Raw genomic sequence first — 27,210 nt, 5'->3', positions numbered from 1 at the left:
GCTGTTACAAAACAGCTGTTACTCGTCTTTTCATAAACTTACATACAGTCAGGCACCTTGCTTCGCTTCTGAGCAGCAGCGGTAATTTACAAGAGACAAAGAAAGAAATAATGTGAGTTTGTTGTGCTCTTCGCCACCACTAGAGATGTCAGGCGATGGTTGGAGAGTGTTGTTCTTGTGACTCGCGGCACATTGCAGTCACCATCTATGGAGTGGGCTTTGCTCTTCACTGCCAGCGGGATGGGCAGCACCAAGAGGCTTGCTTGGCACCTCCGTGTGCACTCCCGCCGAGCCCCCGAGTGCCGCTTGTGATCTCAGACAGGGGTGTGTGGGGGCTCTCGTGGCTTGCTGTTGCGCAGAAGGGGGCTATACTGTTAAGCCCATTGTGCCGATTGGCCCTGATCTCCCCTCTGCCTAAAGTGCCCAGAATGCCCCTTGCTTAGGCATGTGTGCTGCTGGCCTGTTGCTGATGCTGTAAAAATCCAAAGTCGCCGATCCTGGTCTCTGTCGGATGGTGTGACATGCAGAGGCTGCGGTTCTACTGCTTGTTCAGCCATGCTGCTCCTCATCCGCCCCCCTTTACAGAAGGCAGATGATGTTGGCCATTGTTGCGCATCATGTTCTGAGGATACAGGCTCCAACAATCACAGACTGTTCTTGCCTTCGCTGCGTCACATCAGTGCAGCAGCGATATGCGCTCCCTCTTAATGATCAGGGCCGATAGTGAGGTTCCGCCGTCGCATTGCACGTAGTTGGAGCATGGCGCTTTATGGAGCATTGTGTGGGGTGGTCATCTCCAATAGTGGCACATGTGCTGCAGGACTAGTATTAAAATTGCATTTCTTGGTCCTGGATGCCTCCGTAGGGTAAAAAATGCGGCAACATGCTCTCTCCTTAAATTGCGCTGGAGGTGTAGCGAAAGCGGGCCTACTGTGCTGTTCATCCTAACGCTGAGGAGCCAGGCAATTAACATCGAGCAGGAAAGGGACTGGCAGCGTTGCATTTATGAAGCAGCTCTCTGCTGTTGATGGATGTTACTTTTTGCATGATCATCTGTTTTCAATACACTCGTGGCCGAGATTACAAGTGCATTGTAACTGCATTAAGATAGCGCTTCCAACACCAATACGAGCACTGAAGCACGTTTTGTAATGAGTGCTTGGCTGTACTTGACGTGAATCCACGAGAGAAGCGCTTTTGTGTCACGTGTGAGTGAACAGTTCGCCGTGCTGACCGTGGCTCGAGTCGCAGCGCTAAGCAGTGCGAGGCAGACAGAATAAGGAGACGGGGCGCTCAGTCAAGTTGCATGGACTGACTGTTACTATATTCTCTGCAGGGCCCCTACCGATCGCAAGGACACTGAAGGATTTTCAGTTCATCTCTTCTGCTTTGTCCAGCGCTCAAATAAATAATAATTCTCTCTCTTCTATAGATTAAATAATGACTGTCTAATGTTTAGGAGCTAGGGTGGAGGTTCCCAACTGTCCTCTTGCGGGATGCCAGCACATCCCTATTCTGAATCATTTCAGTATCATGGCGGATTCCTCATGCCAGGGCTTGGTTTCTCGCTTCATGGGTGCTTCCTAATGAAGTTGGATGCTTGCCTGGGAGTCTGGAATATATGTTGCTTGCCGTCGTTCAAAACTCTCTGGGTATAGCATGGAGTATTGGATGTTGGCTTTGAGGAGGAGGAGTTTGAATGGCAGGAGTTTCCTCCTCGGGCAGCCACAGTGAATTCCAGGTATAGCAAGCCATTATTGTAGTTGAATGTGAGTACACTACACATACCACTAAATACCACATAATTACAAGCCACATAATTACACTATACTCAAACAACTCAACTCAAACAACTTAATACACCCCACAAATTAGCACTCGGTACCACATAATTACAAGGCACATAATTACAATCTACTCAATCCACCTTCAACACACTGCACATACCACTAAATAACACATAATTACAAGACACATAATTACACTCTAATTAATGCAACTTAAATACACTCCACATATTACCACTCACTGCCACATATTTACACAGCACATAATTACACTCTAATCAACACAACATAAACACACTCAATATAATAACACTCAGTGCCACATAATTGCACACCACATACAAGTACAAAAAAATAGAAGACATTTTTTCATTAAAATCTTTTTTTAATAAAGATTGTCAGTTATATATGTCATCTTCATTTCTATAAAAATAACAAAAATAATTAACACTTCTTATAACTTTTCACCATAATGCACAGCAGCAACACTACTCTACAACATAGCCAAAAATTCGGCCTAAACACATAAAGTCCCAAAGGCGAGACCTATTGGCTATGCCAATGCTTGATTTTTCTACCAGTCAGTAAAAATGTTTACTTTGTTTTACCCAAACACGTTAATTCCATGGTGTCCTCAGAGGATCTTGTGTCGTTCCCCCTTTCTTTTTTTTTAACATCAAGCCCCTTCTTACTCATTTTTTTAAACATATGTTGACACCTTTCTCTCTCATATGCCTAAAATGTGCAAGCTTACAACGACAAACCCACAACACAATTTCCCAGACCCCACAACATGTTCCAAATTAGTTGTAAGTTGTTAAATTAGTCCTAGAATTTTGTCCGATATCAGTTTTGAAAAAACAGAGGCCTCCAAATAGCTATATCTGGCCGATTATTTCACACATAAAATGGAAAAACTTCACATTTTCAGGTTTTTTAACAAATCATATTGAGAATGGCATCGAATTTCCTCCATAAAACCGAAGTCATGCAACTTGGTCCTGTGAATTTTAATCAGCTATTGCAGTAAAATCCTCCTATTTATCTTGCAATGAAACAAGAAACCTCTATCCCAATTCGACTAATGCAACTCACTCTACACAGGTCTATCATGCATCGCTTTTGAATTGAAAATACAAAGGTCGGTTTGGTCCCCTTGAAATCCATCTTACATATGCTGAGTAGTGTGTACAGATTTCTTGGATTTCAAATCTAATTCAAGATCAAATGCGTCTTCAGCCCGTCTGTATCTGTGATGACATATCAAACAAGCATTGGCTTAGCCGATAGGTCTCGCTTTTGGGACCTTATAAGGGTTTAGCCATACAACATTTGATATTGTTGCACCAAGGATATTGAGCTGCATAACTAAATACTTATAAGGTCCCAAAAGCGAGACCTATTGGCTATGCCAATGCTTGCTTTGTTAGCCGCAGTTGATTAGAATCGGCAACAAGCAGCCTGGTCCGTGAAAGGAGAGCAGCATCTTAATTTTTCGGTTTTTAATAAAAGAGTTATTCATTATTCAAATGCTTTTATTAAAAAGATCTGCATTCCATAAAGGCGATTTCCATACGGAGGCCTCAGTCAGCAGGATGAGAAGGGCCCCAAGTTCCACCCCAGACACCTGCTGCTGTGGACCGACTGCCCTGCTGTTGGCTTCTTCGCCCTTATTGTTTCACACTCACAGGTTAGCCTGTAGGACCTGGCGTCGTGCAGAGAGCGAGTCATTGCCCTGGTTTGTGCCCCTGTTTGTCCATTTACTTTTGGCGTCCTTTTATTTTTCCTTCGGCCACCCCTCCGCTCTCCCCTGGCCCCATAACCTATGTGTACAGAAACATCATCCAACATAAATATTATGTGAAAAATATTTGCAAAACTATCTTCTCATTGACGGTACATTCTCTAATACTGGGTGTATATTTTCTACGATTTTCTAATGGATGCAGGTTTTCTAATATTTTCCAATGGGACAATACTTTGAAAACGGCACTTAGGACGCAGTGTTTATGGTAGACGGTATTCTAGCACCATACCCTGTTGGCTGTTGCTCACTGTGCTGCCTGCATTCTTTGTTCGTCACTTCCTCTTCTCCGTCCAATGAACTGTCGTGGAAGAAGAGTACAGGAGATTGGTGTGCAACCCAAGGGGAGAGCGGGCGTAGGAAAAGGAAAGATATGGAGAGGGTGAGAGGGAAAGATGAGGGAGCGTGGGAAGAGAAATGTAGGGCAGGGCTAGCAAAGAGAGGGACGCAGAACGCAGGCAACCAAACGGCGTCAGGGCAGTGGGCAAAAGTGAAACCGAACGCGCTAAGGGATGCCGAGAAAGCGAAAGCAGGGAAAAACAGACACACACAGCGTTTCCCTTGCGGGAGCGAGCAGGGGCACCATCTGTTTGCAAGTTAATTACAAACAGATGTCACCAAAGCTCACTCCCGCAAGGGAATCGCCAAACGTCCACAAGTTGCCATTGAAAGCAATGCAAAGCGTGCACGTTCTTGGCCGAAAAAGCTCATTGATTCCAAAAAGCACGTATTTGTATCTCAGGGTAATTGTCGATTCTGAGTAAAAAGTACTCTGTCCTGGAACCCCATGTTCCTCACGACTCATAATGTCGAAACCTACATAAGCTCAGAGTCATAACAACAGCATAGCTATAGCAATCCATCTGTTTAAATGTGTGGCCCTTTTAACTATATTTGTAGAAAAGGTGCAATACCAAGAAAATATTATATTTACAGCTTATGGCGCAAAACAAACTAAATTAAAATACAAAATAAATATAAGCCTCCTAGGCAAGATTATATATGTACATTTCTTGAAGGGATAGCAGGGTATTTAATTTTTCACATCTGTAATAACAAGCTGACGAAATAACAAACCATGATTATTACACTAACGTCTGAGTATGGGAACATTTTCTTCTCAAAAGCCACAAAGTGCAACGCAAGCATAGTATGATATTCAGAGACTCAAGCTATTTTTAAACTTCTGAAGTGAGTATGTTAACCCAGTGAAAGATCATCCCACCATTGTGGGACACTGTAAGAAAAGGGGTTGCACTCCCAGCATCTTTCTTGTGAAACTCTTTAAGCTATTGGTGTCTTTCTTCTGAGATAGTCCTGGCCTCATAATATAACTCAGTAAAAAAATTGTTGTCCAGACATTTTCATTTTTGATTTGTGTTTATGTATCATTAGCGAAATATTTTAACTTGACATTGCTAACCTCGGCTGAATTTAACTGGAAGGCATTTTTAAAAGTACTGGGGAAATGTTGTACACATGATAGCTCTACTGAAAAACCTGGTGCATGCTGATCGGGAAGGGGATTGGGAGCTACCTGGGAAGACTGTGGAGTCACTGAATACTATGAAATAAATTAATAAGGTGGACATGATCACTTATTGAAGCGGTGTTGCGTCCTCCGCCCTGTTTGTTTCACCAAGATTACCATAACCAGGATTTTTCTCTTACCCGGGTTCCCTAGCAATGAGTCTCGTTCCCTCAACAGCTTTCAACTGATACAGAATTGTGTCTTTTAATGCACTGGCAGGTCGCGTTAGCAAGACAGAACGTCCACAAAGGAAGGACGGAGAGCGTCCTCCCTCTATATTCACGATCTCTCTCCCGCGGAGCGCGAAGCCTAGGCAACAGCTCCTCACTTGAGCTGTAGCGGGTGTACTGCTCCAAATAAAGTATCAGAGGCTCAAAACTACCTCTTTCTTTAAAACCTAATACGACGCTCTATCCTCATCTGGTGGCAAGAGGAGAACAATTAAAAATACAAAGAAAATCGCCTACTCCTCTCCTGGGTAAATTATCAAATTCCTAACCAATTGGAATCAACTACTCAGAATAACCGTGAGTAGACCCAGTAGTTAAATTGATTTTAAAAGAAAGAGCTAGAATTCAAAGCTCAATAATACAATAAGTATGGAAACCACCAATACCCAACCCCGGCAGTTCTTGAGGTTATGGGGGAAAGCATCAAAAGGTTTCTGCAAGAGGAACGTAGGTCCTGTGTAAGGGAGGTGGTAGATGCCGCACTAACTAAGAGGAAGCGAGGAACCCCAGTAGAAGAAAATTATTTGTCCCTCTCAGATGCAGACTCCCCTACCTCTGAGCCCCAGAAAGGGGGGGAAGGTTTCTCAAAAGAGGGAGCATGTAGAGAAGGCATGCAACCACGCCTAGCCCCTGTGCGACAATAGAGAATGGTGTTCCTAGCAGCACAAGAGAAAAAGCCCACCTCAACGGAGCACATAGGAAAGTGGCCTGTAGCAGCATGATGGGAAGGAGTGACTTTCTCGGGACAAAAGCCTCTTGAGACAGTCTCAACTCCTCGGTAGAGAATATCGACTATGATGAGATAGGAATGGACGAATTTATATTCCATCCACAGGACAATTATGATACCTTAGAGTGCATAGATGAGGATTTAGAACAACCCCCTACCTCGACACAGGGTAAGACGTTGTTGGGGGGGGAGATGTTTAATCCCACTACAATTAGACATCAGCGTGGCTCGGAGTGGTGGCCAATGGACCATGAAATCAATTCTTTGACTCATTGGGTAAGAAAGCCTCTTGATAGAGAAACCAAACCCACAATTTGCTTAGAAACTAGTGCCCTAGACCCTCCACCGGGGATAAAGTGCAAAATACACTAAATCTAGTTCCAGAACTTTTAACCTTCTTATTTAAGTTTGGAAAGGACCCCAGAAAAGGTATCGAAAAATGCCTAAAACAATCCCAGGATAAACTCCTAGACATACTGGGTCCGCTCATACGCATCTTAGATATGGAGGAGGACACCAGAGGGAAGACTGGGTCCATTACCATTGACCTTCTAAGGGGTAGGGCCCAACGTGCCATATGTATGCTGGGCAACGCAGATGCTAACCTGATCATGGAGAGATGAAAGGCAGTCCTAATAAGGATAAACCCGATATTGGCAGACTGATACTCTAGAGAGGACATGCGAGATACTAAGGGTCTCTTTTTCGGGAATATTTTGTGAAATCACTAGAAAAATACGTTTCCACCTCCACTGCTTTCAGCAAGGTGCAGACAAACATGCGTAGTCTCTTCGGTTCCTGCCGCCTTTTCGGACGGGCTGAAACGAGGGAGCTGCCTGTCATCCGCAAGTCATTTAGATCCCAGTTCTAACCACAAGAACAAAGAGGCTCTACTAACTACGGCAGAGGCTACAGCTAAAACTCCAACTGTTATCCCCAAAGAAGAAGAAGCTCCAGAAACGGAGGAGGAAGACCTAGATCCTCAAACAAAGAATATGAAGGTGAGCAGTATTACTTACTCCCTCATAAAGGTAGGGGGAAGGTTAAGGTGTTATTCAGAACTGGAAAAGAATAACACAAGACCCATGAGTATTGGAAACAGTTGGGAGTTTCAAAATAGATTTTTGAGAACACGCAGTTCACCTGACAAAACTGGGAGAACTGACTTTAGATGCAGAAAAAATGACCCACATAGACTTGGAGGTGTCCCAAATGATGGACAAAGGAGTGTTAACCCAAGTCACAGAACAGGAAGAATTTGGAGGGTTTGTGAGTACAATTTGTTGAGTAAAAAAGATAGATTATAAACCTAAATGAACTAAATACATTTCTAATCCATGGACATTTAAAAATGGAGGGTATCTATCTCTTGAGAGACATTTTACAAGCCATATATTGGCTGGTAAAATTGGACCTCAAGTATACCTACTTCACAATTCCCATGGACAAGGACAGCCAGAAATACCTTTGTTTCACCTGGAGGGACATGCTCTATCAATTCCTTTGCCTACCCTTCGGACTGTCCTCAGCCCCAAAGTGCTTTGTCCTATAGTAATCTACCTCAGGGAGAGAGGTGTTCGACTGATTATATACCTAGACAACATACTCATTATGTCACAGGACAAATCAGAACTCCAAAAACATCTATCTTGGGCACTAAAACTTCTAGAGAGCTTGGGGTTTATAATAAATACGGAGAAGTCTATCATGGTCCCCACAGAAGAAATAGAGTTACTGGGCTTTCAGGTAAACTTGATCATATCTCAATTAGTTCTTCCACACAAGAAAGTGACAAAGATAAAGAAAGACAGGAGGTCAGTCTTATCCAAAGTATCAATAATACTGAGAGTCTTGGTGAGAATTTGGGGACTTTCATCATCTTCCATTTAGGCCATTTGCCCAGGTCCCCTCCACTACAGAGGCCTGAGAGGTTAAAAGTGTTGTACTCAAGTAAAGAGTTGTGGTACGGGGACTCAATACCGCTATCAAAGGGTGCTCGGGAGAACCTAGTTTGGTGGCTGAGAATTCTCGAAGCATAGAACGGCAAAGCCATCTTCAGGAATGTCCCAGATTTTGTCCTAGAGTCAGATGCAAGCAGCCGGGGAGCCCAGATAGGCAAATTGGAAAAGGGGGACGATAGTTGCTAAAAGAACAGCCACTTCACATAAATTGCCTAGAGATGTTAGCTGGGCTGAATGCTCTAATGAGGTTCAAAGATTTACTAAAAAGTTCAAACACACCGATTTGACTAGACAACTTCTCAGCAGTGTCATATATATATAGGTTGGGAGCTGAGAAATCCAAAACCTTGTCAGACGTAGAAAAACAGATTTGGTATTTTTGCTGGAAGCACAAGATTGTGCTAAGAGCGGAATGTATTCCGGGACTTCAGAATATAAGAGCTGACTGGAAATTGAGGTTTCTCAGGGATTCCAGTGATCGGATGTTACACCCAGAGGTTTTCTCCTTGATACTGGAGCTTTGGAGGCCAATTCAGGTAGGCCTATCTGCAAGGAGACTAACCTTCCAAGTACCAATGTATTTCAGTTGGAGAGCGGATCCAAAGGCAGCTGCTGTGGATGCTTTCCTCCAATGCTGGGGCGAGAGCAAATATATGCTTTTCCCCCTCTCTATGATTCAGAGTGTGTGAAAAGTGAGACTAGAGTCCTGCAGTATCATTCTGATGACTCCCTACTGGAGGTCCCAGGTCTGGTTCCCATGAGTGATGAACTTGCAGTAAATATCCCACGCCTAGTTCCAGTATCATTGGATCTTCAACAAGGTTCAGACGGGGTAGAAAATTCTTTGATTATAGAGGGGAAGATGAACCTTCTTGTCTGGAGGATTTCAGGGGATCAAATAGATATTCAGGCCTTTCAGAAGAAGCTAAAATTCTACTGGATGAATCATGAGCATCAGGGACAAGAAAAGATATAGAGTTATCTAGAAAAAATGGTGTGGTTGGTGCGTGGAATCGGATCTGGATCCCATGGAAGTCCCTATACAGCAGGTAGCCAACTATCTAGCAAAACTTTTTGATTCTCATCTTTGTTATAGAACAATCAATTGTTATAGATCTGAAATTTCTTCTGGCCATGCTCTGGTTAATAATTTGGCAATTGGTAGTAATCATTTAATAAGAAGGATGTGAGACTGAAAAGACCACTAAAGCACACTACGAATCCCTGTGGGATGTCAACTTGATTTTCAAACTTTTTAGTTCTTGTCCAAACAGCACTTATCTCTCTCTCAAACAAATATCTATGAAACTGGCAACCTTGTTATGCTTAATTTCCTTTAGGAGGATCTCAGACTTCAAAGTGCTCAAATTGTCTAACAGATTCTACTCAGCAGAGGTTGTACACGTTGGCGTTTAGGAAATTTAAAAAACTATGTCAAATTCTATCTTCTCAATTTTTCAATTATTGTGAGAAACTATGGGTGGTGAGATGTATGAAGGATTATGAAAGTGAGATCCTGGAATTCATAGTGCCTGGTGTGGATAAACTTCTTTTATCCTATGTGAAACCTTATAAACCCGTTTCTCCTGCCACATTATCTAGATGGATATGGACCATTATAAGTGAAGCAGGTTAGTTTTCTCAAAGGTTCAGAGCCCATTCCTAAAGAGAGGCCATGGCTAGAAAGATTATTTGGGCAGGAGGGGACCTGCTTGAAGTACTAAAAACAGTCCACTGGTTGAATGCAAACCCCTTTGCAAAGTTTTATTTAAGACCAGAGGAGCATGTTAGTAATGTAGCCTTAGATGGTTTTGAACATGTATAATGGTAGCCTCTGGTCTTGTAATGAAATGTAGATTCTCCAATTTATATGCAGAGAGAATCTTGATTTCATTAAAGAAAATGAAGGCTAACATTATTCACTATAATTGAAGAAAAATATATTTTTCTCTTAAGTGGTTAGTTTTCCTTTCATTATTTTGAAGTTATGTTTGGATTACAATTACTGTGAGTTCTCTTTCCATTGTTTTTTACATAATAATTCATAAGATTCAGCAGAAATCACCGAAATGGTTCGTTTCTTGTATCAGCGCAGCTAAATGGGGAGGATGAGATCGTGCACTGGATACTTATAGTCCTCCACAAGCATTCTAAATGTTTTTGATGTATTAATATTCTTTAAAGGGCTGCGTGTTGGGGAAGCAATACAAGCTTATTACATAATGTTAGCCTCCGTTGTCTTTAATAGAATCAAGATTCTCTCTGCATATAAATTGGAAAATCGACATTCTCCTTCTACCCATAGTCATCCAGTATAGATTTGTTTTTAGTGTACATAATGATCTGGTCTCTTACTAACTCATCATGAAGATTCCTAAATCTGCATCTAATTGATCTTTTTTTTTTTACGGTGATAAGTAGTCTTCAACAGACTCATGTTTCTCTTGTTTCCTTTGAAAAAAAGCATGACTCATCACAGCTACACACACTGGAGGTGAAAATGCTCATCTAGATCCAGTAGCGCCACCTTAAATACTTCCAAATCCCCAGATTGGTCACACTTGTGTAGTTGATTATAAATTGGCAAATCTTCTGGACATCCTTTTTGTCCTCTACGGTGAAAAAATGCCACTATGAGGGAGAGGTGTGGCGCCGCGGCCAGGGCGACTGACGCTGGAATCTGGGGATCAGGGTTCGATCCCCGGCTCCGGCGGCAGGTTAGCCCAGCACCATGTGACTCTGGGCAATAGCTTGCTTAATCTTCCCGACGGCCCCCAGCGCCTAGAGACCCTTACGGGTGATTGTGCGCTTTACAAATGTGGATTATTATTTTTTTATAACTACAATTCTCTAAATTGGCTTTATATATATATATATTTTTTAAAGTCCTTCTATTCCACTCAATGTATAGTCGGCCCACCAGGGGACAACAGAAATTCTTTAGGTGAGTTTAAATATAAAGCAGCACTGGGCTTAACTGCAGTGGCTTCCGATGTAGACATAATGACAGATTGTTAATATCGGGGAGAAAAATACAATAATAATCCAAACTGCACTACAACACTTAGTGTAGGTGCAGTATTCTGGAAATTGTAAGAAATGGCTTTCTTTCCACTCCCACACTTATGGAAAACACTTCAGACAGAAAAAAAAGATAACCTAAACATCACCTGAATATGGGCATCAAAGAAAGTCAGCGTTCAAGTGTTTCAGCACTGACTGGTAGAGACGTCCTGCAACGGACGTGCTGGTAACAGTGTTGCCGATGCAGAATACGTCTTTTAATAATGCTGGTACACTCTCCTCATCATGTGGTGGTGCCGTGACTTCAGACGCTCCCCTTCATGCGGCAGTGTCGCATTTTCTGGCCCACGTGCGATCCACTCCCAAACAACGGGCACACACCTCTTCATGCGGCGATGCTGTGACTATGCCAAAGTGCATGCTCCCCTCACGCGGCCGTTCCGTGGCTTTTAAATACTGAGTTACTTTGTACAGTTGCCAATGCTTACAAGGGGATACAGAAAATCCTCAGTTTTCCCAAATATCCATCTTACCGGCTGCTGGGCATAAGTGACAGGTGACCGCTAGCTAGCAGGGTGCCAGTCAAATAGCAAGTGATCAGGATGCAATTCAAATTTCCAATTCACCAAGTAAAAGTAGCCCTAGCGGGCCGCATTGAAACAACTCCCCATACTACACAAATCTGTGGGTTCACAAGGTTGCTCAGCATGTCGCGAAAGTCTGTAGTGATTCCTGAGACAGGTAAGCTGTGCAAATTCCTTCTTTATTTAATAATCTCGTACAGCAGTGGTGAACATGTACAAGCTCCAGTACAGCATATCATAAACTCCCAATATTCAACAACCCCCGCTTAAATGCTAGAACATACCCACCTTATAATTCTCTATTCTAGAGTGATCTATTACAGTTCTACAAGCACAGTTCAAGAAACTAATATAACTCATTACTGCATACCAATCAATCAATTAATCAGGGAATTGTGAAGCGCGATACTTACATGTGAGGGTCTCAAGGCGTGGCGGGGGGGGAGGTTTGGGAGGTTGTGCAGCTCCGAGTCAGTCAAAAAGCCAGGTCTTGTGGCTCTTCCTAAAGGTGTGTAGAGTAGGGGAGCATCTGATGTTGACCAGGAGCTCATTCTAGACCTTGGCTGCGACGTAGGAGAAGGCTCTTGCACCTACTCTGGTTCTGCGGATGCGCTGGGTTTCTGCTAGGGCAAGGTTGGCGGAGCAGATGTTTCTTTTGGGTACGTGGAAGGAGACTCTTTCATTGAGGTATTTGGTTCCAGTGTTGTAGAGAGATTTGTAGACGTGGGTGAGTAGCTTGAAGGTTACTCTCTTCGCGATGGGCAGCCAGTGGAGGTCTCACAGGTGTTGGGTGTTGTGCTCATGTCGTGGGTTGCCGAGGACGAGTCTGGCCGCAGTGTTCTGGATGGTCTGGAGTTTGCGTAGCAGGGATTTGTTGATTCCAGCGTAGAGGGCGTTTCCATAGTCCAGTCTGCTCGTTATGAGTGCGTGGGTGAAGTCTTTCTGGCTTCAGGGGGGATCCACTTGATGCATATCTCAATCATTACTCAGAAACGCATTAGTCGCGCAATCAGACCTCTGTTTCTTGCATTGCTGAAAGCGCTCCCAGCTCAGCTATGTGTTTGATGGCTCAGCAGATTGCCGTAGATGTGTAGAGGGCTTGTTGCGATCATGTGGCTGGAGCCCAGGCAGGCCCCCTTGTAGCCCTCTCCCTACAGAAAGGGCCTCTCAGCATTGAAGTAGTTATGGGCTTTTTCAAAACTGTGCTGCTCCAAGCCAGGTTAGTTCTGCACAACCCAAATCACGAGTGGTGATGACCTTAAATGAGACATATAAGCATGACTGGTACTCAGTACTGCCTTTCCTCCTCCTTCAGATCCACAAGGAAGAAGCCTGCTGAGAGAGGGAGGAAGGCCCCGGAGCTCAAATAAACCTACCAGAAATCCTTTACATACTGGCTGTACATAATGAGGGCTACCTTGTACTGAATCAAGATAACATTAGCTAGTCTAGTGTATATGGTTGGACTGCTGAACTCCTGTGGTAAATATTATACCAGTACAAAAGCCCTGTGTGTAAATACTAATATTCTCATCTCAGTAACTCTGTGGCTGTAAACTTAATTGAGGCTAATAGCTGATTAACATTTCCTATGGGGAAACTATCATGCAGAAGCGTACCTATCGACAGGTCATCTGGTGAAGTGGCGCCTCAGTTAAAGGTTGCGTGAGGGCCCAATGCGCAGTAAGATTGTATTTTACTACCTAGCTGAGGGACCAGAGGTCCCATTTCCCCTGCTTGTATTAGCCCCAGAAAACCCTTAGCAAGCCTCTTCTGATATAACAGGAAAATAAGTAACCCAGAAAATAAATCCATTACACTTTATGAAACAATTCTCTTTATTAGGGTTAGTTAAACAATGACACAGCTTACCCCTAAAACCAATGGCCGGCATCAGTTGACATGTGCGTGAAAGTACACAGCCTTGTGCCTACAACCCTGGGGCCAGCAGTGTGCAACCTAATGAGGAGTTTTATATCTGAAATAAACTGAAAGATAAGTCGGAGATACAGAAAAGCCAAAATTGTCGATAAAGGAATTAAACAGCAAGGGTACCAACAAACCCTATTCCGCACCACATTCGTTTTAGCCTCAAGGTCTGCCAGGACAAAGGGGTATGGGTCAAGAATAGGAGCGTAATTTGCGCAGCTGTAGGACTCTGTGGGCTCATCTTGCTTTTGGGAAGTTAAGCGCAGGATCTGTAGGTATTTAGGGTAAGTCACTTATCTAAATTCCTTCGCTAGGATCATGATGAACAGGGCCCATAGCTTCGGATAGTCATCCGTACAGTTATCAATCGTCATTGGCGTTCGCTCCATAGCAAGTACCACCCATAGTTTCCTCAGCCAAGCGGTGTGATCACAAATCGCCTTCGGGCCCCAGCATGCTAGTAGGACCTGTCTCGCAGCATTTAGTACTATAGCTATTTGTCTGCCTCTGAGTGAACACAGGAGAAAGGTCAGGGGATTGGGAAGATCTAGGATAGTGTAAGCTTAAAAGCACGGGATGGTCGTGTTAAAAAACTTGATCAATATCATTTAAGATCTGTTCACAGTAACGGACCAGCTTGGAACAATTCCAGAGGAGATGGAGAAGGGAACCGGTTTGTCCACATCCACGCCAGCAAAGCACTGATCGATCTCTGTTCCATCCATATATGTGAGCCGGTGTTAGGTACCAATAGGAGGCAAGTTTATAGGCCGCCTCTGTGCCCCTCATGTGTTGTCCTGCGAGCTCTGAAATGGGTATCCTGCAATTCTTTGTCGGATAGGGTGTGCCCCAATTCCTCCTCCCACCTCAGCTGCCCCTTGGATTCAACGGGTTTGGAGCTCGGTGAGAGAAAGGCATATAGCTCGGAGATAACGCGTTTGTCGCCTTCTTTGATTATTAGCCAATTTTCAAAACAGGTTAGTAGGCGAGATACTCAGTGTCCTATGTCCGGGAGGGCACCCAGTGATTCACCTGAGTGAACGGGAACAAATCAGACGCAGAAGCGAGCAATCCTGCCGGTGCTGATCAAAGGAAATGATCCAGTTGGGATCGAACAGCGAGCTCACACGTTTGCAGCCCTTTCCACGCCAACGCTGAAATAACTTGGACTTGCACCCTGAAGGGGTGGGGGAGCGGGAGTCTGAGCTATCTACTATCTGCGTCATCGGCGAGGGGTATGTTGTGAGGTTGTGTCGAAGTGCTACTGCATCCCAGATCTTAAAAGTCGTGGCCGTTACCAGAGAGGAATAAAGCCCCCATGCTCTGTGCTTACGAGGGAGCCATATCTTCCTCCAAATGTGTGCACCCGCTATCGTCTGGTCTATGAAGGACCAGTGCTTCTCTGATAGAGGATGATTACAGTCTATTATACAGCGTAGTTGTGAGGCCAGGAAGAATCTAGAGATCAGTGGTAGTACCATACCTCCCTCCGCTTTAGGACTAGTGATGAGTTAGAGGCTAAGCCACTGTTGTTTGCCGCACCAGACGAAACAATTGATGGCACATTGTAAGTTCCGTAGGATCTAAGGGGTGGGGTCAGTGGAATGGTATGAAAGATGTAGAGGATACACGGTAGAACCATCATCTTGATGGCGGCGATGCTGCCTCCCCCCAATATAGGCCCGCGCGGTTCCATGTAACAAGCTTCCTGATGGTCTGATCCAAAAGGGGGCTTTAGTTGGCTGTCAGCATCCTCTCTGGCATAGGGGTCAAGAGGATACCCAGGTATGGGATCACATCTGTTGCCCATGCAAAGGGAAACTGTGAATGTAGTGCCGAGACTAGGGGTGGGGTGACTGAGAGGCTCAGGATCTGGGACTTAGTAAGGTTGACCTTAAACCCGGAGACGTCACTGAAGTCTCTGAATTCCTGATCTAGGGTTGATAGAGAAGATGCTGGGTTAGTCAGAGACAAGACAACGTCGTCCACATATATGCTAATCATGTGCGTATCAGCTCCAAGTCGAATTCCAGTGTTCTGTGAATTGTATCTTATCCTTTGTACCATAGACTCCATATAGAGAGCGAAGAGTAGTGGGGAAAGGGATCAGCCCTGTTGCGCCCCCTGGAATATGGAGAAGGGAGTGGAGGAGAAACCATTAACCCTAACTGACACCCTAGGGCCACTGTAAATGCAACGGGTCCAACCAATGAACCTGTCCCCAAGCCCAAACCGGCTAAGCATAGCAAATAGGCACAGCCAGTGAACCCTGTCGCACGCATTTTCAGCGTCGATGGTGAAAAGGGAGTCTCTCCGGGAACGACGGATGAGGTCCGTGAGATGGACAATGTGCTTCGTGTTGTCACCACATTATCTTGACGGGATAAACCTGGCTTGTTCGGGGTCCACCAGACCTGGCATGAGGGAATTGAGGCTCGAAGCCAAGATACCTGTAAACAGTTTTGCATCCATGTTGAGCAGGGAGATGGGTCGATATGACCCACACTCCTTAGGATCTTTGTGCGGCTTCAGGATTACGGAGATGGATGCCTCTGATTTTTAATCCTGCAAATCCACTGAGTCTAGGAACGAGTTGAACAGCTGAGCCAGCAGGGAGGCTAGGTTCTAGCAAAACTGCTTATAGAACAGTGGGAAGAAGTCATCTGGGCCTGGTGCCTTGGAGGGTTTAAGGCATGCAATCGCTGAAACCACCTCATTGCTTTGAATGGGGAGATCTAGCTGGGAGGACCTCTCAGGCGGAATCTGAACTAATTGTACTGCCCGCAGATAGGACTCAATGTCACTGGAGGGGGAGTCTACTTCCGCGTAGAGCTTGCTATAGAAAGCCTGGAAGGCCTCGGCAATCTCAGGGTCTAAGTGTACCTCTTTCCCAATAGGGGTGCGGATTGTTCAGCTCGAATCAGAGAAAACCCTTTTGCACAGCCTATGAGCTTGCATACAGCCTTAACGATCGCCACTGACAAAGAACTTATGTTTGAGACGCAGCAAGGCATACTCTGCCCCGTTGAGATCCAAGCGCCGTAGGTTCAGGAGCTGCTTCTCTAAAACCCTCGACACATGGGAGGCGCCTGTGCACTTGTGTACTGACTCAAGCTCTGAGACCGATGACTCAATCTGATGATGCTTTTCAGTGAGTAATTTATTCTCTCCCGCCGAGATAGCGATACATTTGCCTCAAAAGGACCAGTTTCAGCGCCTCCCAGACTGAAGCGAGGCTAGTCTCCTAGCAATCATTTATGCTGGGGTAGTCTGCAATGGTTGTGCGAATCAACATTACCGTCTGCTCAGACTGCAACATGGCATCCCGCAGGCGCCATTGAGATGGGTGCAGCAAAGGGCACCCAGGTTCAGTGTCAGCGTGATCGGGCCGTGGTCAGACAGTGAACGGGGCTCAATGTCAGGCTCTCCAACACAATCTGTCAGGGCAGCTGTTGTGAGAAAGTGGTTCGTGCTGGCATAGGATTTGTGGGCTGCTGAATAGAAAGTGTAGTCTCTGCTAGTGGGGTGAGGACCTCTCCTTGTGTCACTAAGCGGGCTGTCTGCCAGCCTTTGCAGCCCAGAGAGCGAGAAGGCTCTGGTGTGTGTCGTGCGCTGGCTCGATCGGTCCAGGTCTGAGTCCATTGCTAGGTTAAAGTCACCCCCTACAAGTATGGCCAGGTAAAGGGATGCTAGGACTGAAGTTAGTGTGTTAATGTTGAAGTGTTCCTGATTGTCATTTACGGCGTATAGAATGGCGATCGAGAAATGTGCTAGCCCCTATTGAGTCCTAAGCCCTAAGGCTCTTCCCTTTATTTCCATAAATGTGAAGCTCCACTTCCCCCGGAAACTCTGGGCAAGAAGGATAGCCACCCCATTTTGTTTAGCCGTGCCAGTTGACCAGAACTGCCGGAAGAACCATCGAGAACATATGCAGTGGGTGTCCCTGGCCAGTAGGTGCATCTCCTGGAGCATGCAAATGTCACAACCGGACCGCTCCAGGAGAGACAAGATCGAACCGCGCTTCACCAGGCTATTGAGGACCCGGTTATTGAGGCTTTAAATACGTGTTGGCTGTGTCATAGGGCTGCAGGTGCTTAGCTCCGGTAAGTCTGTTTAACTTAGAGTACCCTGATGAGGTGAGGGAAGAGTGCTTGTGAGGCACAGAAGCGGTGGCTAGCACTGGACGAGAAGGATGGAGCGGAGGAGAAGGAAACAAAAGGAGACAGAAAGCAACCCCTGAACACAATGTAGATAACATAGTAAATAACCACAAATTACTACAGTTCATCTTCTCTGCTCGATTGGGGCGGGTCAGTGACCAAGCAGAGTATCTCTGTATCAGGAGGGTCTTCCGTGGTGTCACAATCTCCAGGTGAGCGGGTGTAGGAGGGTAATGCCTACAGTCACAATGTCCCCCCTGCCATAATCACCACAGGACCAGTTTCGGCCAGGCCGCCGAGGCCTCAGGACGTTTCCGAGAGGGTAGGTTCCCCCGATAGCGCCTGCAGGACCGCCTGCTGCTCCTTACACATGGTGTCCAGGTCCAGTTTTGTTCTTGTCAAGGCGTTCTTGACCTGCCGCTATTCTTTCCGTTTCTACTTTTTATTGCAGGGGGGAGAGGACCAATCTTGGGGTCCAACAGGAATGTCAATTTAAAGCAGGGCACAGGCCTCCTTGAGGGATCTGATTTGATGGAGGTTTCCTTCGAGACGGAAGATGATGCAAAAAGGTTGGCCTCATGAGTAAGGGATATTAGCTTTTCGTAGGTGTTCGGTCACTGGGCAAAAGTCTCTGCGTTTCTGTAAGGTGATCCGTGAGAGATCCTGGTATAGCACCGGCGAGTGGCCTAGAAACTGGATCGAATGTGCTCCTCTTGCTTTCCTGTCTTCCTTTATTTGAAAATCATGCACACATACCAGGATGTCCGCAGAGGGGATTTTCCCTGTTCTAGGGGGTCCGACCCGGTGGGCCAAGTCCAGCTGCAGACCCGTGTCATCTATTTGCCCCAGGATATGGCAAAAGAGGTCTGTGGCGTAATCCCTAAGGTTAGACCACTCCGGTGTCAATGGCACCCCCTTGATGTGGATGTTGTTCCGTCTAAGGGTTCTCTAGATCCTGCTTGTGTGCCTGGAGGTCCAGATATTGTTTCTTAAGTCGCAGAACCTCCTGCTGCAGCAATTCCAATTCTTCTCCTCGACTCGTAGTGCCCACCCTGTCGCCCACCTCCTCGATATCTCACCAAGCCTCCCAGAGATCCACTTCCAGCTCAGCTTTCATGGTGTGCAGGTCTCCCCGTAAGGAAGTGAAGAGTAGCTCTAGGAAGGCTGTGGTCACTGGACGCTCTCCATCATCTGAATCCGTTCTAGTGTCGCTGCCCAGTGCTGCATGTTTGTCCTCGTGAGCAGTGCCCCCCTCCTTTCCGAACATATCCTTTAGGGAGCTGCCTTTTTTGGATCTATTCACTGCTATGTTGCCGCTTTGAATGGGGGATCCGCCGGGGGAACCTCGCCCGCTCCAGGAGCTGGCTCTCTGGCCCTTCTCATCTCTAGACCTCGTTGATCACTGGCCCGGTTCCCAGTGGTGAGCAGATTTTGCCAGGGTTGCTTTCACCTTTCAAGATTCCCCAGTGAGGGTCAAGGCCCCGTCTGCCTCAACTTGATGAGTATCGCCAGACTGCAGATGCTATTCAAACACGCCTGGGGCTGCTTGCCAAGGGAGCAAAGCATTCCTTAGTGGGGAGGTGCAGTGTCTGAGTCATTTTCTTCTTTGTGCCCTGTAATGCTCTTGAGGTATTGCTACTGACTGGGTAACAATACAACAGGGGCTACAGGGCCCGGGCCAGGGGAGGACCGCCAAGAAGCGCACTCACTATTCACCCAGACTCCCCAGCCAGAGGGCCTCGCCCACACAGCAACCGCCTCCCCCGCTTCTCCCGCTCCGGCATGAGGTGTCAGGATGAGCGCCCACAGAGGGAGTCTGGGCCTCCGGCAGTGACAGCATGGTGGGTCACAGGTAGAGGTTCTGGGATGACCGACCCTTTGCTAGTTCTGCGTCTCTCTATGCTGGGGCCCCACAGATGGGTCCTTGAGCATCTTCTTCGGTTCAGGGCCGCTGCTGCTACGGCTGCAGGGAACTGAAGCACCTCTCCCACCACGTGGGCCTTTCACCAGCCTCACCCGGCCCGCCACGAGCAGGGTGGGCAGCAAGGACAATCAGTGATACATCCCAGACATCTAAGCCCTGCTGAGCCCTCGGCTGCTGCCTCCGCAGTCACACAAGTTCACCTCCAATCCCCCCCCATACAGCAATCCAGGTGGGGGGGCATTCCCCGCACCACAATCGACATCCTACCGTGGCCGCCGGCATTCTGTCCTGAGGGTCGCTGACTCCTCACTGATCGGCGGGAGCCGTGGAGGCTGGGCGCATTCGAGTCACCACGTAGAAGGCAGTACCCAGGCCTCGGGCCTCCTGCTCCGAATGTCCTCTTGGTGCCGGTGTTACGTCAGATCCGGGCCTGTTTGAGCTCTAACAGCGGATGTCCCGATCTCTGCAAGCAGCTGCACTGTGTCAGGGTCGTGTGTGAGGTACTGTCGGTCTAAATAAAGGGCTAGTGTTGCCAGCGTCTCCGAGGGATCAGGAAAGACGTCCTAGCCGTCCGCCATCTTGGCGACGCCCCATCCATTACACTTTAAAAAATAAAAAGACACTTTCCACATGAAACTACACTCGCAATACAAATCTGCTTTGTGTGCCTTTCCTCTTTTTCATATCAACCTCATTCCTCAAGGAATTAAACACCTTTCAAAATTAAGACGTAATGACAAATAATCAGAGTATAAATTGGTCATTAGAAATAACCACATTTTTGCTTCAGAGATTCGCAGCAGAAACTCAAGATAAATCAAAACAGGCAGTTTGCCATTAAACATCATATCTTTCAGAGTTCTTAAATATTCACTAAGGAGATGTATGCTATTTTCTTTAATAGAAAATAGCTGACATCTTTTGAGAATTTGTTTTGGAGATACTATTAACTGTGCAGGATCAATCTATGTGAGCATGCCACCTTGTTTACAGCTCTGGACTTTCCTTTTAATTCCTATGGCATTCTGGCAACTTTAGTCTTGATTAACCTATACTGAAAACAAATTGATACACCTGATGTCTATTTATCAAAGCTCAGTTATGGAAACATGGGCTGGCAACCTGAATTCAACAGGCAACAATGAAAATGCCTTTACAGAGTATTAAATTAGCTGTGTTTCTGACAAAGAAGATTGGTGAACGACCATTTACAAAGTTTGTTTTGCTTAGAACTGATTCAAACTTCAAAGTTAGCAACTACCACGGAGACCTATGGTAAGAGATCCTGTCATGTGTAGCTACTTTTATTCAACTCAAACAGCTTGTTCCCAGCACAACAGTGAGTGAATCTTTATTGTTTAGGCTAATTAATTAAAACCATGGAAATATATCAATAAAACTAAGCATGTTATAACAAATATGATATAAATATTAAAATCTTATTTGTGGACAATGTACTTTGTCTGAGTTTCTAATTGCAATTTTGAGTGAGTGCACTACTACTTCTGTGTTTACTGTAATTGTTGTACGGGGAGGGGGGATGAACGCACTGCTTTGACACAAGCTATGTCTGTTCTGTGAAAAAGAAGCTTATACTGATGGTGTCATATATAAAAGACAGAAAGATTGACTTTGCCATGAGTCTTTAACTTTTATCGTATCCATCTGATAAAGTTAATCCATTCCTTCAGTTCCTTCACTGCTCACGGTCTGACTACATCTCTCTAAAATATTCCCACATCCATGAACAACTGCATCTTTAGATGCTTACCAGATACAAATGACTGGATGAATAAAGAACTTGCTAGCATTTGCGCCAAGAATTTTCGATTCCAATAAGGACACGGAGGCGAGGATTATTGCTTCTCTTTCTTTACAGTTTAAATCACAGCAGCCAATGAAAACGTATACAAAAAATAAACTACATTTCCCATGATGCTTTTACAACCCATCATATTCTGTCAGACCATATAAGAGTCACCATCTCCTTCATTTGAGTCTCTTTCTTTGCTTGAGTCTTTTAGTCCAAGTACGAACATTAATTCAAATCCAAAGTTTCCTCCGCCAACGTGGAAGAAACATAACCAAAACTGGAACATCATATCTTCTTCAACCAGAAGAACACCTATTCAGTCTTCTTTTCTGAACCTGAAATAATTGAAACATAAGGAAACCCATAACTTCTATTAAATAGAATACATAATGCAAACCGGCGGGTATTTTATTACAAATCATTAAAATATAACTGTGTGGGATAATCCTCGCCTCCGTGTCCTTAATAGAATTGAAAATTCTTGGCACGGATGCTAGCATTTTTTTTTATTCTATTACTGGACCAGAGGCTTTGGATTATTGCTCGTTTAACACTTATCAAAAACTACTGTAGATATATCACCCACCGGTTTATAATAAAATTGCTTAAACGTAGACTCTAATGACAAATCAGCAGATCTCATAATATCTTGAACAGTTGAACCCAACATAAAAGTCTTCAATGCCATGGCACCACAAACAGAATGTGCACCAAAAATCTGGGTATTAATTCCAGCCTCTTGCATTACTGATTTCAACCATCTGGCTATCGAAGCTGCTGAAACCGGCTTAAACAGTTTTTGTAAGGCAATCAATAATTGCATGGGACCTTCTGGTCGCCAGGACCGTGAGCATTCTTCATAGACTTTAAGACACTGGACTACACATAACTTAGCATTACTGGGGAAAGCATTATATTCAATACTACATGATAATGTTTTCGTCCGGCCAGTGATATTAAAATAAACACCTTCCGGAGTAAATACTCAACCTGTAAGGCCCAGGGCTCTCACATCTGAAGAGCGTCTGCAGGCAGATAAGCGCAACAGCATAACCAGTTTAGCCAGCTAAGCTGGCTATGCTGACAACTGTTTCCTGGATAACAGATTATTAGTCTGCCACTTGTCAAACAGATATAGAACCAGTGAAACATCCCACAAAGAGGTATACTTTGGTTTAGGAGGATTAGCTACTCTGATCCCTTTTAGTAACTTACACACGACTGGATGCATACCCACAGGTTTACCATCCACCTGTGTATGGCCTGCTGATATGGCCGATCTGAAGTTATTGACTGAACAGTACGCTAAACCTTCCGAAGCTTTATCTGACATGAAGTTCACAATATGGGATAATTCTGCCCCCACGGGATCCACGTGCCATTCCGAGCACCAACGTACCCAGCCTTACCAAGCGGAAGAGTATATTTTCCTTATGGAAGGGGCCCAGGCTTGTTTAATTAATGAGGAAGCTTTGTCCGAAAAACCTGGCTTTTCCCATTTTTGCCGGAAAGCTTCCATGCCATCAGGGACAACTGCTCCGATGTCACCATCGGGTGCAGTTCTCCATAAGGGCCCTGGCGCATCGTCTGAGACCACGGAAGCCTCCTGGGGAAGTCGCAGCTCATCTACAATAGTATTGGGAACCAGGGCTGCGACCTCCAATATCACCTCTGCCTGTTGACGGGTTATCTGTGTCATCACTCTGGGAATCAGGATGAAAGGGGGGAAAGCATAATTCAGGCCCACTGACCAGTCCTGAGAAAAGGCATCTGACGCCTTCGCTAATGGGTCCGGCCTCCAGCTGAAGAACGTTTGCAAGTGCTGGTTCAGTCTGGACGCAAAAAGATCTATCCTGCAAGGACTCCATACTGCCTGCAACCATTGGAGTATTTGAGGTTGGAGTTGCCAATCGCTGTAGTCCTTCAGATACCTATAATCCCTGTCCACCACGGTATTAAGCTATGACCGATATCTGATGACTCAAACAATAGTGCAAAAAGTCCTTCATTATCTCTACTAGAAAAGACAAACCCGTACCTCCCAACTTGTTGATCTATCTCACTGCTAAGATATTGTCCATCCTGAGGAGGATGCAACAAGAGACTTATTTGGGAGAGAGTGTCCGAATCACAAATGACCCCGCTAACAATTCCAGGCAATTGATATGAAGATCTTGTTCCTGAAGGGACCACCTTCCTCCTGTGGAGATATCTCAGCAACGTGCTCACCAGCTTCAACGGCTGGCGTCTGATTCTGTAATAATCTCTCATTTGGGAACCAAAGGTAGCTCTACCGTTCCACGCTTCTACATGGCCCAACCACCACTGCATCTCCTCCTGTACTTCCTGGAACAGAGGAACCAGATCTGTATAAGACCCTTCTGAAGGTGTTGGATTTTTAGACTCTGAAGGGCCTGGTAATGGAGAGGGCCCGGAAAGATCACCTGTATGGAAGATGCCAATCGCCCCACTATTCTGGCAATTGTCCTTATGGAGACTGTCTGCTTTGTTAGCACCGCTGTGAGCTCCTTCTTGAGGTCCCGTAACTTCGAACAGGGAAGGCTCAATTGAGCTATCTGAGAATCTATGACAAAACCCAGAAAGTCCACTGTCTGAGAGGGACAAAGGGACGACATGGGTTCGTTGATCACAAACTCCAGGTTCTGCAGAAGGGAAATGGTCATTCGTAAGTGTTGAATGGCTAAGGACTGCGTCTGTGGCATGATAAGTATATCGTCCAGATACACTATCATGCGGATGCCCTGTTCTTGTAGATGAGCTATCACTGGTTTCATTACCTTGCTAAAACACCAAGGAGCCAAGGAAGCCCGAAAGGAAGGGTCAAATACTCCAACCATCGGTTCCGCCATCGAAATTGCAGGAAGTGACGATGGGGAGGGAAAATTGGAATCGTCAGGTAGGCATCCTTTAAGTCTAATCTGACCATCTAATTTCCTTTCTTTAGTAAATCTGCTAGAAGGTGGATACTCTCTATCTTGAAATGTTTGTTGGTCATAAACTGATTGAACTCTCTCAGGTTTAATACTAATCTGTTACCACCACCCTTCTGCTGTACTCAGAAGACTTGCTGCAAAACCTGTGAGGTCTGTTGTCGCAGTAAGCAATTGCGTGCTTCTGCAGCAATACTTCTATTTCTGCATCTATAAAAGCACACTCTTGTTGGGAAAAACTGAGTTGTCTGGGCTGAGTGTCTTGGAATGGTGTTTGATAAAATTCTAGGTGAAACACCTAAATAGTCTGCAAAATCCATGCATCGTGTGACAACATTCCCCAATTCTGACTGAAGAATTGAGTACTACCCCCCAATGGTACATGAGAGATTTTGGTAACTCTTACCAGCAGAGTTTTGGGCTTGGAACCCAGCAAGGTGTCTACCCCTGTTGAATCTTTGTCTTGTGGGGTAGAAGGTTCTGCCTCTGGTGAAGTCCCAGTCACCAATACCGCTTCCATAGTCTCCTCTAGGAGGACCTTGGTAGTATTGACGGCCTGGCGAGCGTCCCCTGCCCCTGCCCTGTTAAAAAGGCCCGCCTGAAACACTCTTTTTATTCCGGATTGGGCTTTGTCTAATGATGTAAAGGTGCCCACATACTTTGAAACGTCTTTAATGAATCTATCTCCACAGACCTCCGCACGTTGACCAGGTTTGTCTGAGGCCAACTCCGTCAGATCTGAATCCATCCGCATCAGCAGAGATTTGCATCTCTCTGTAGAGATGGCGCAATTTGCGTTTCCTAAAAGGCATATCACCCTCTGTGTCCAGCCCGTTAAGACATCTGGATCCACTGGCGTGGCTGATTCTTTTGCCACAAGGGCCATCTCTAGTATTTTGACCAAGGGGCTTGTCACATCTAAGAGTTTGTCCTGGCAGCCCCGCCAGGCACGATCGATCCCTTTCTTGGATTACTTCGTGAATTTTTTAAGGAAAGTAAGGAGACTGGCTTCGATATCAGGTGTTTCTGCCACCTTGTCTGGGACATCAGGTCGAGGACACTCGGTGCGTAACCTGTTGCGCACTTCCTTATCGAATCCCTTTCTAAGATTATCATGCAGATAGTCTGCCACCACCAGAGCTGTAGCCCAATCTGACAATCGGGGATAGATGATGTCCGACGGATTGAATGTGAAAGGTGTATTTGAATTTTGCGGGGTGTGATATCAGGCACCAAATTGCCTGCCTTTCTAGATCTCTTCTTAGGAGAAGCCTCCTCATCAGTCGTATCCGTACCAGTAGTGTTGGTATCTGTTTATACTCTTTGTTTGCATTTCGCGTTCCCAATTTCGGTAGTAAAGGGTGCAGAATAATCATGATCAAGAGCATTCACCTGTGGCAGGTTCACTAAAGCATCTGCATGGGCCATGGCCCTGACTTTGGCTTGTTAGTCGGATTGTAGGGTTGAAGATCAACTGGGGCTTGAAACCCATGACGCTTTGCAAAGCTCACTAGTTGCTTAGTAATAGGTTTTAAGCCAAGGCTTGCTGCACAGTATTAGGAACCTTATTCTCAATTGCCCTGTTGACCGAGGCGTCCAAAGCGTCAACAATATTGTCCTTTAGGGCAGATACCTGTTGTCCATCCTGGTAGGATTCAACCTCCTCTTCATATCGAATCCATTCTTCCTTTTCACACAATTTACTCTTGCCAAATATATAATAATGTAGAATAAGGCAAGGTAAGTGTTGTAGGTGTCAGGGGGAGCCAACCCACATGCACACAAGCAAAGAATAGAGTACCTAGCTCCTCAGCAGCAGCTGTAGTCAAAATTATTCCTTCCCTATTTAGGGCATAAGAGCCAACAGTTGTTCAGGGAGCGTGTGCTTCCTCCAAAGGCTGACTCCTGTTACAGTGGTCAGGCGTCACGAAGAGAACTCTGCTTGTTCAACTTTCCAGGCTTTCTGAGCCTTGGAACAAGCAGGGGGAGTGTGCGATGTGCTTAGCCCCCCCCCAAAAAACCAAATCTAGCCCAATTGGGCTACAAACGTCAAACAGAAAAAGGCTCTGCTCCGTACTCCGGCCGATGAGGGAAGGCCTGGATGGTAAGCGCGAGGCCAAATTATGCAATTATACACCACAGATGGCGATGCGGTACTCACGCTCAAGCGGGAGCCTCATTATCCCCTGCCCAACATTTCGCGCTAGTAAGCGCGACTGTCTCGCGCACACAACGCGGCTCAAAGATAACAAATACAAACAATCGCAAGCGCAATGCAAGCATATAAAATCAATTAACCCTCAACAAGCGCGCGCTTGTGGGACCAACAATCATATATCACAATGTAATGCAAATATAATAAAATAACATGTACTTATCTCTGCAGTGAGCAGCAAAGAAAGAGGCTCATGGGAAGGAGATGGTGACTCTTATAGGGTTTGGCAGGATAAGATGGGTTGTAAGAGCATCATGAGAAATGTAGTTTATTTTTTGTACACGTTTTCATTGGCTACTGTGATTTAAACAGTAAAGAAAGTGACGCAATAATCCGAAGACTCCGGTCCTGTAATAGAATCGCACATGCAGGCTAGGGATGGGAAACAATATGATACCCACCTGCGTAGGCATTTTAGAAAAGAGAACTGTTTGAGGATATTACTAAACTACGTAACTGCAAAATCTGGGATACTTTCTGAAATCTATCTCACTGCATGCACTCGAGTGCCCTGTTCTAATTATGATAGACTCTAAAAATGTCAAGCTTAAGGTATTGAAATGTCAC

The 27,210-nt window shown here is 45.4% G+C and overlaps 1 protein-coding gene across 1 annotated transcript in view; it reads right to left on the bottom strand.

The window, feature by feature from the left end:
* The window catches only part of TYW5 (tRNA-yW synthesizing protein 5), a 108,790-nt gene extending 83,476 nt beyond the window's left edge, over window positions 1-25,314 (bottom strand). Inside the window, exons 1-3 of the mRNA XM_078681916.1 lie at window positions 24,835-25,314; window positions 23,922-24,140; window positions 23,707-23,823 (exon numbers count right to left, since the gene is read on the bottom strand). Of these exons, the coding sequence (XP_078538042.1) occupies window positions 23,707-23,823; window positions 23,922-24,140; window positions 24,835-25,314 (816 nt within the window). The remainder of the gene's footprint in view (window positions 1-23,706; window positions 23,824-23,921; window positions 24,141-24,834) is intronic.
* Between the last annotated feature and the right edge of the window lie 1,896 nt (window positions 25,315-27,210).

The sequence above is a fragment of the Lissotriton helveticus genome, chromosome 3_1, assembly GCF_964261635.1.
Source record: "Lissotriton helveticus chromosome 3_1, aLisHel1.1, whole genome shotgun sequence".
Taxonomy (NCBI): Eukaryota; Metazoa; Chordata; class Amphibia; order Caudata; family Salamandridae; genus Lissotriton; species Lissotriton helveticus.
This window is presented reverse-complemented; position numbering and strand designations above follow the sequence as displayed.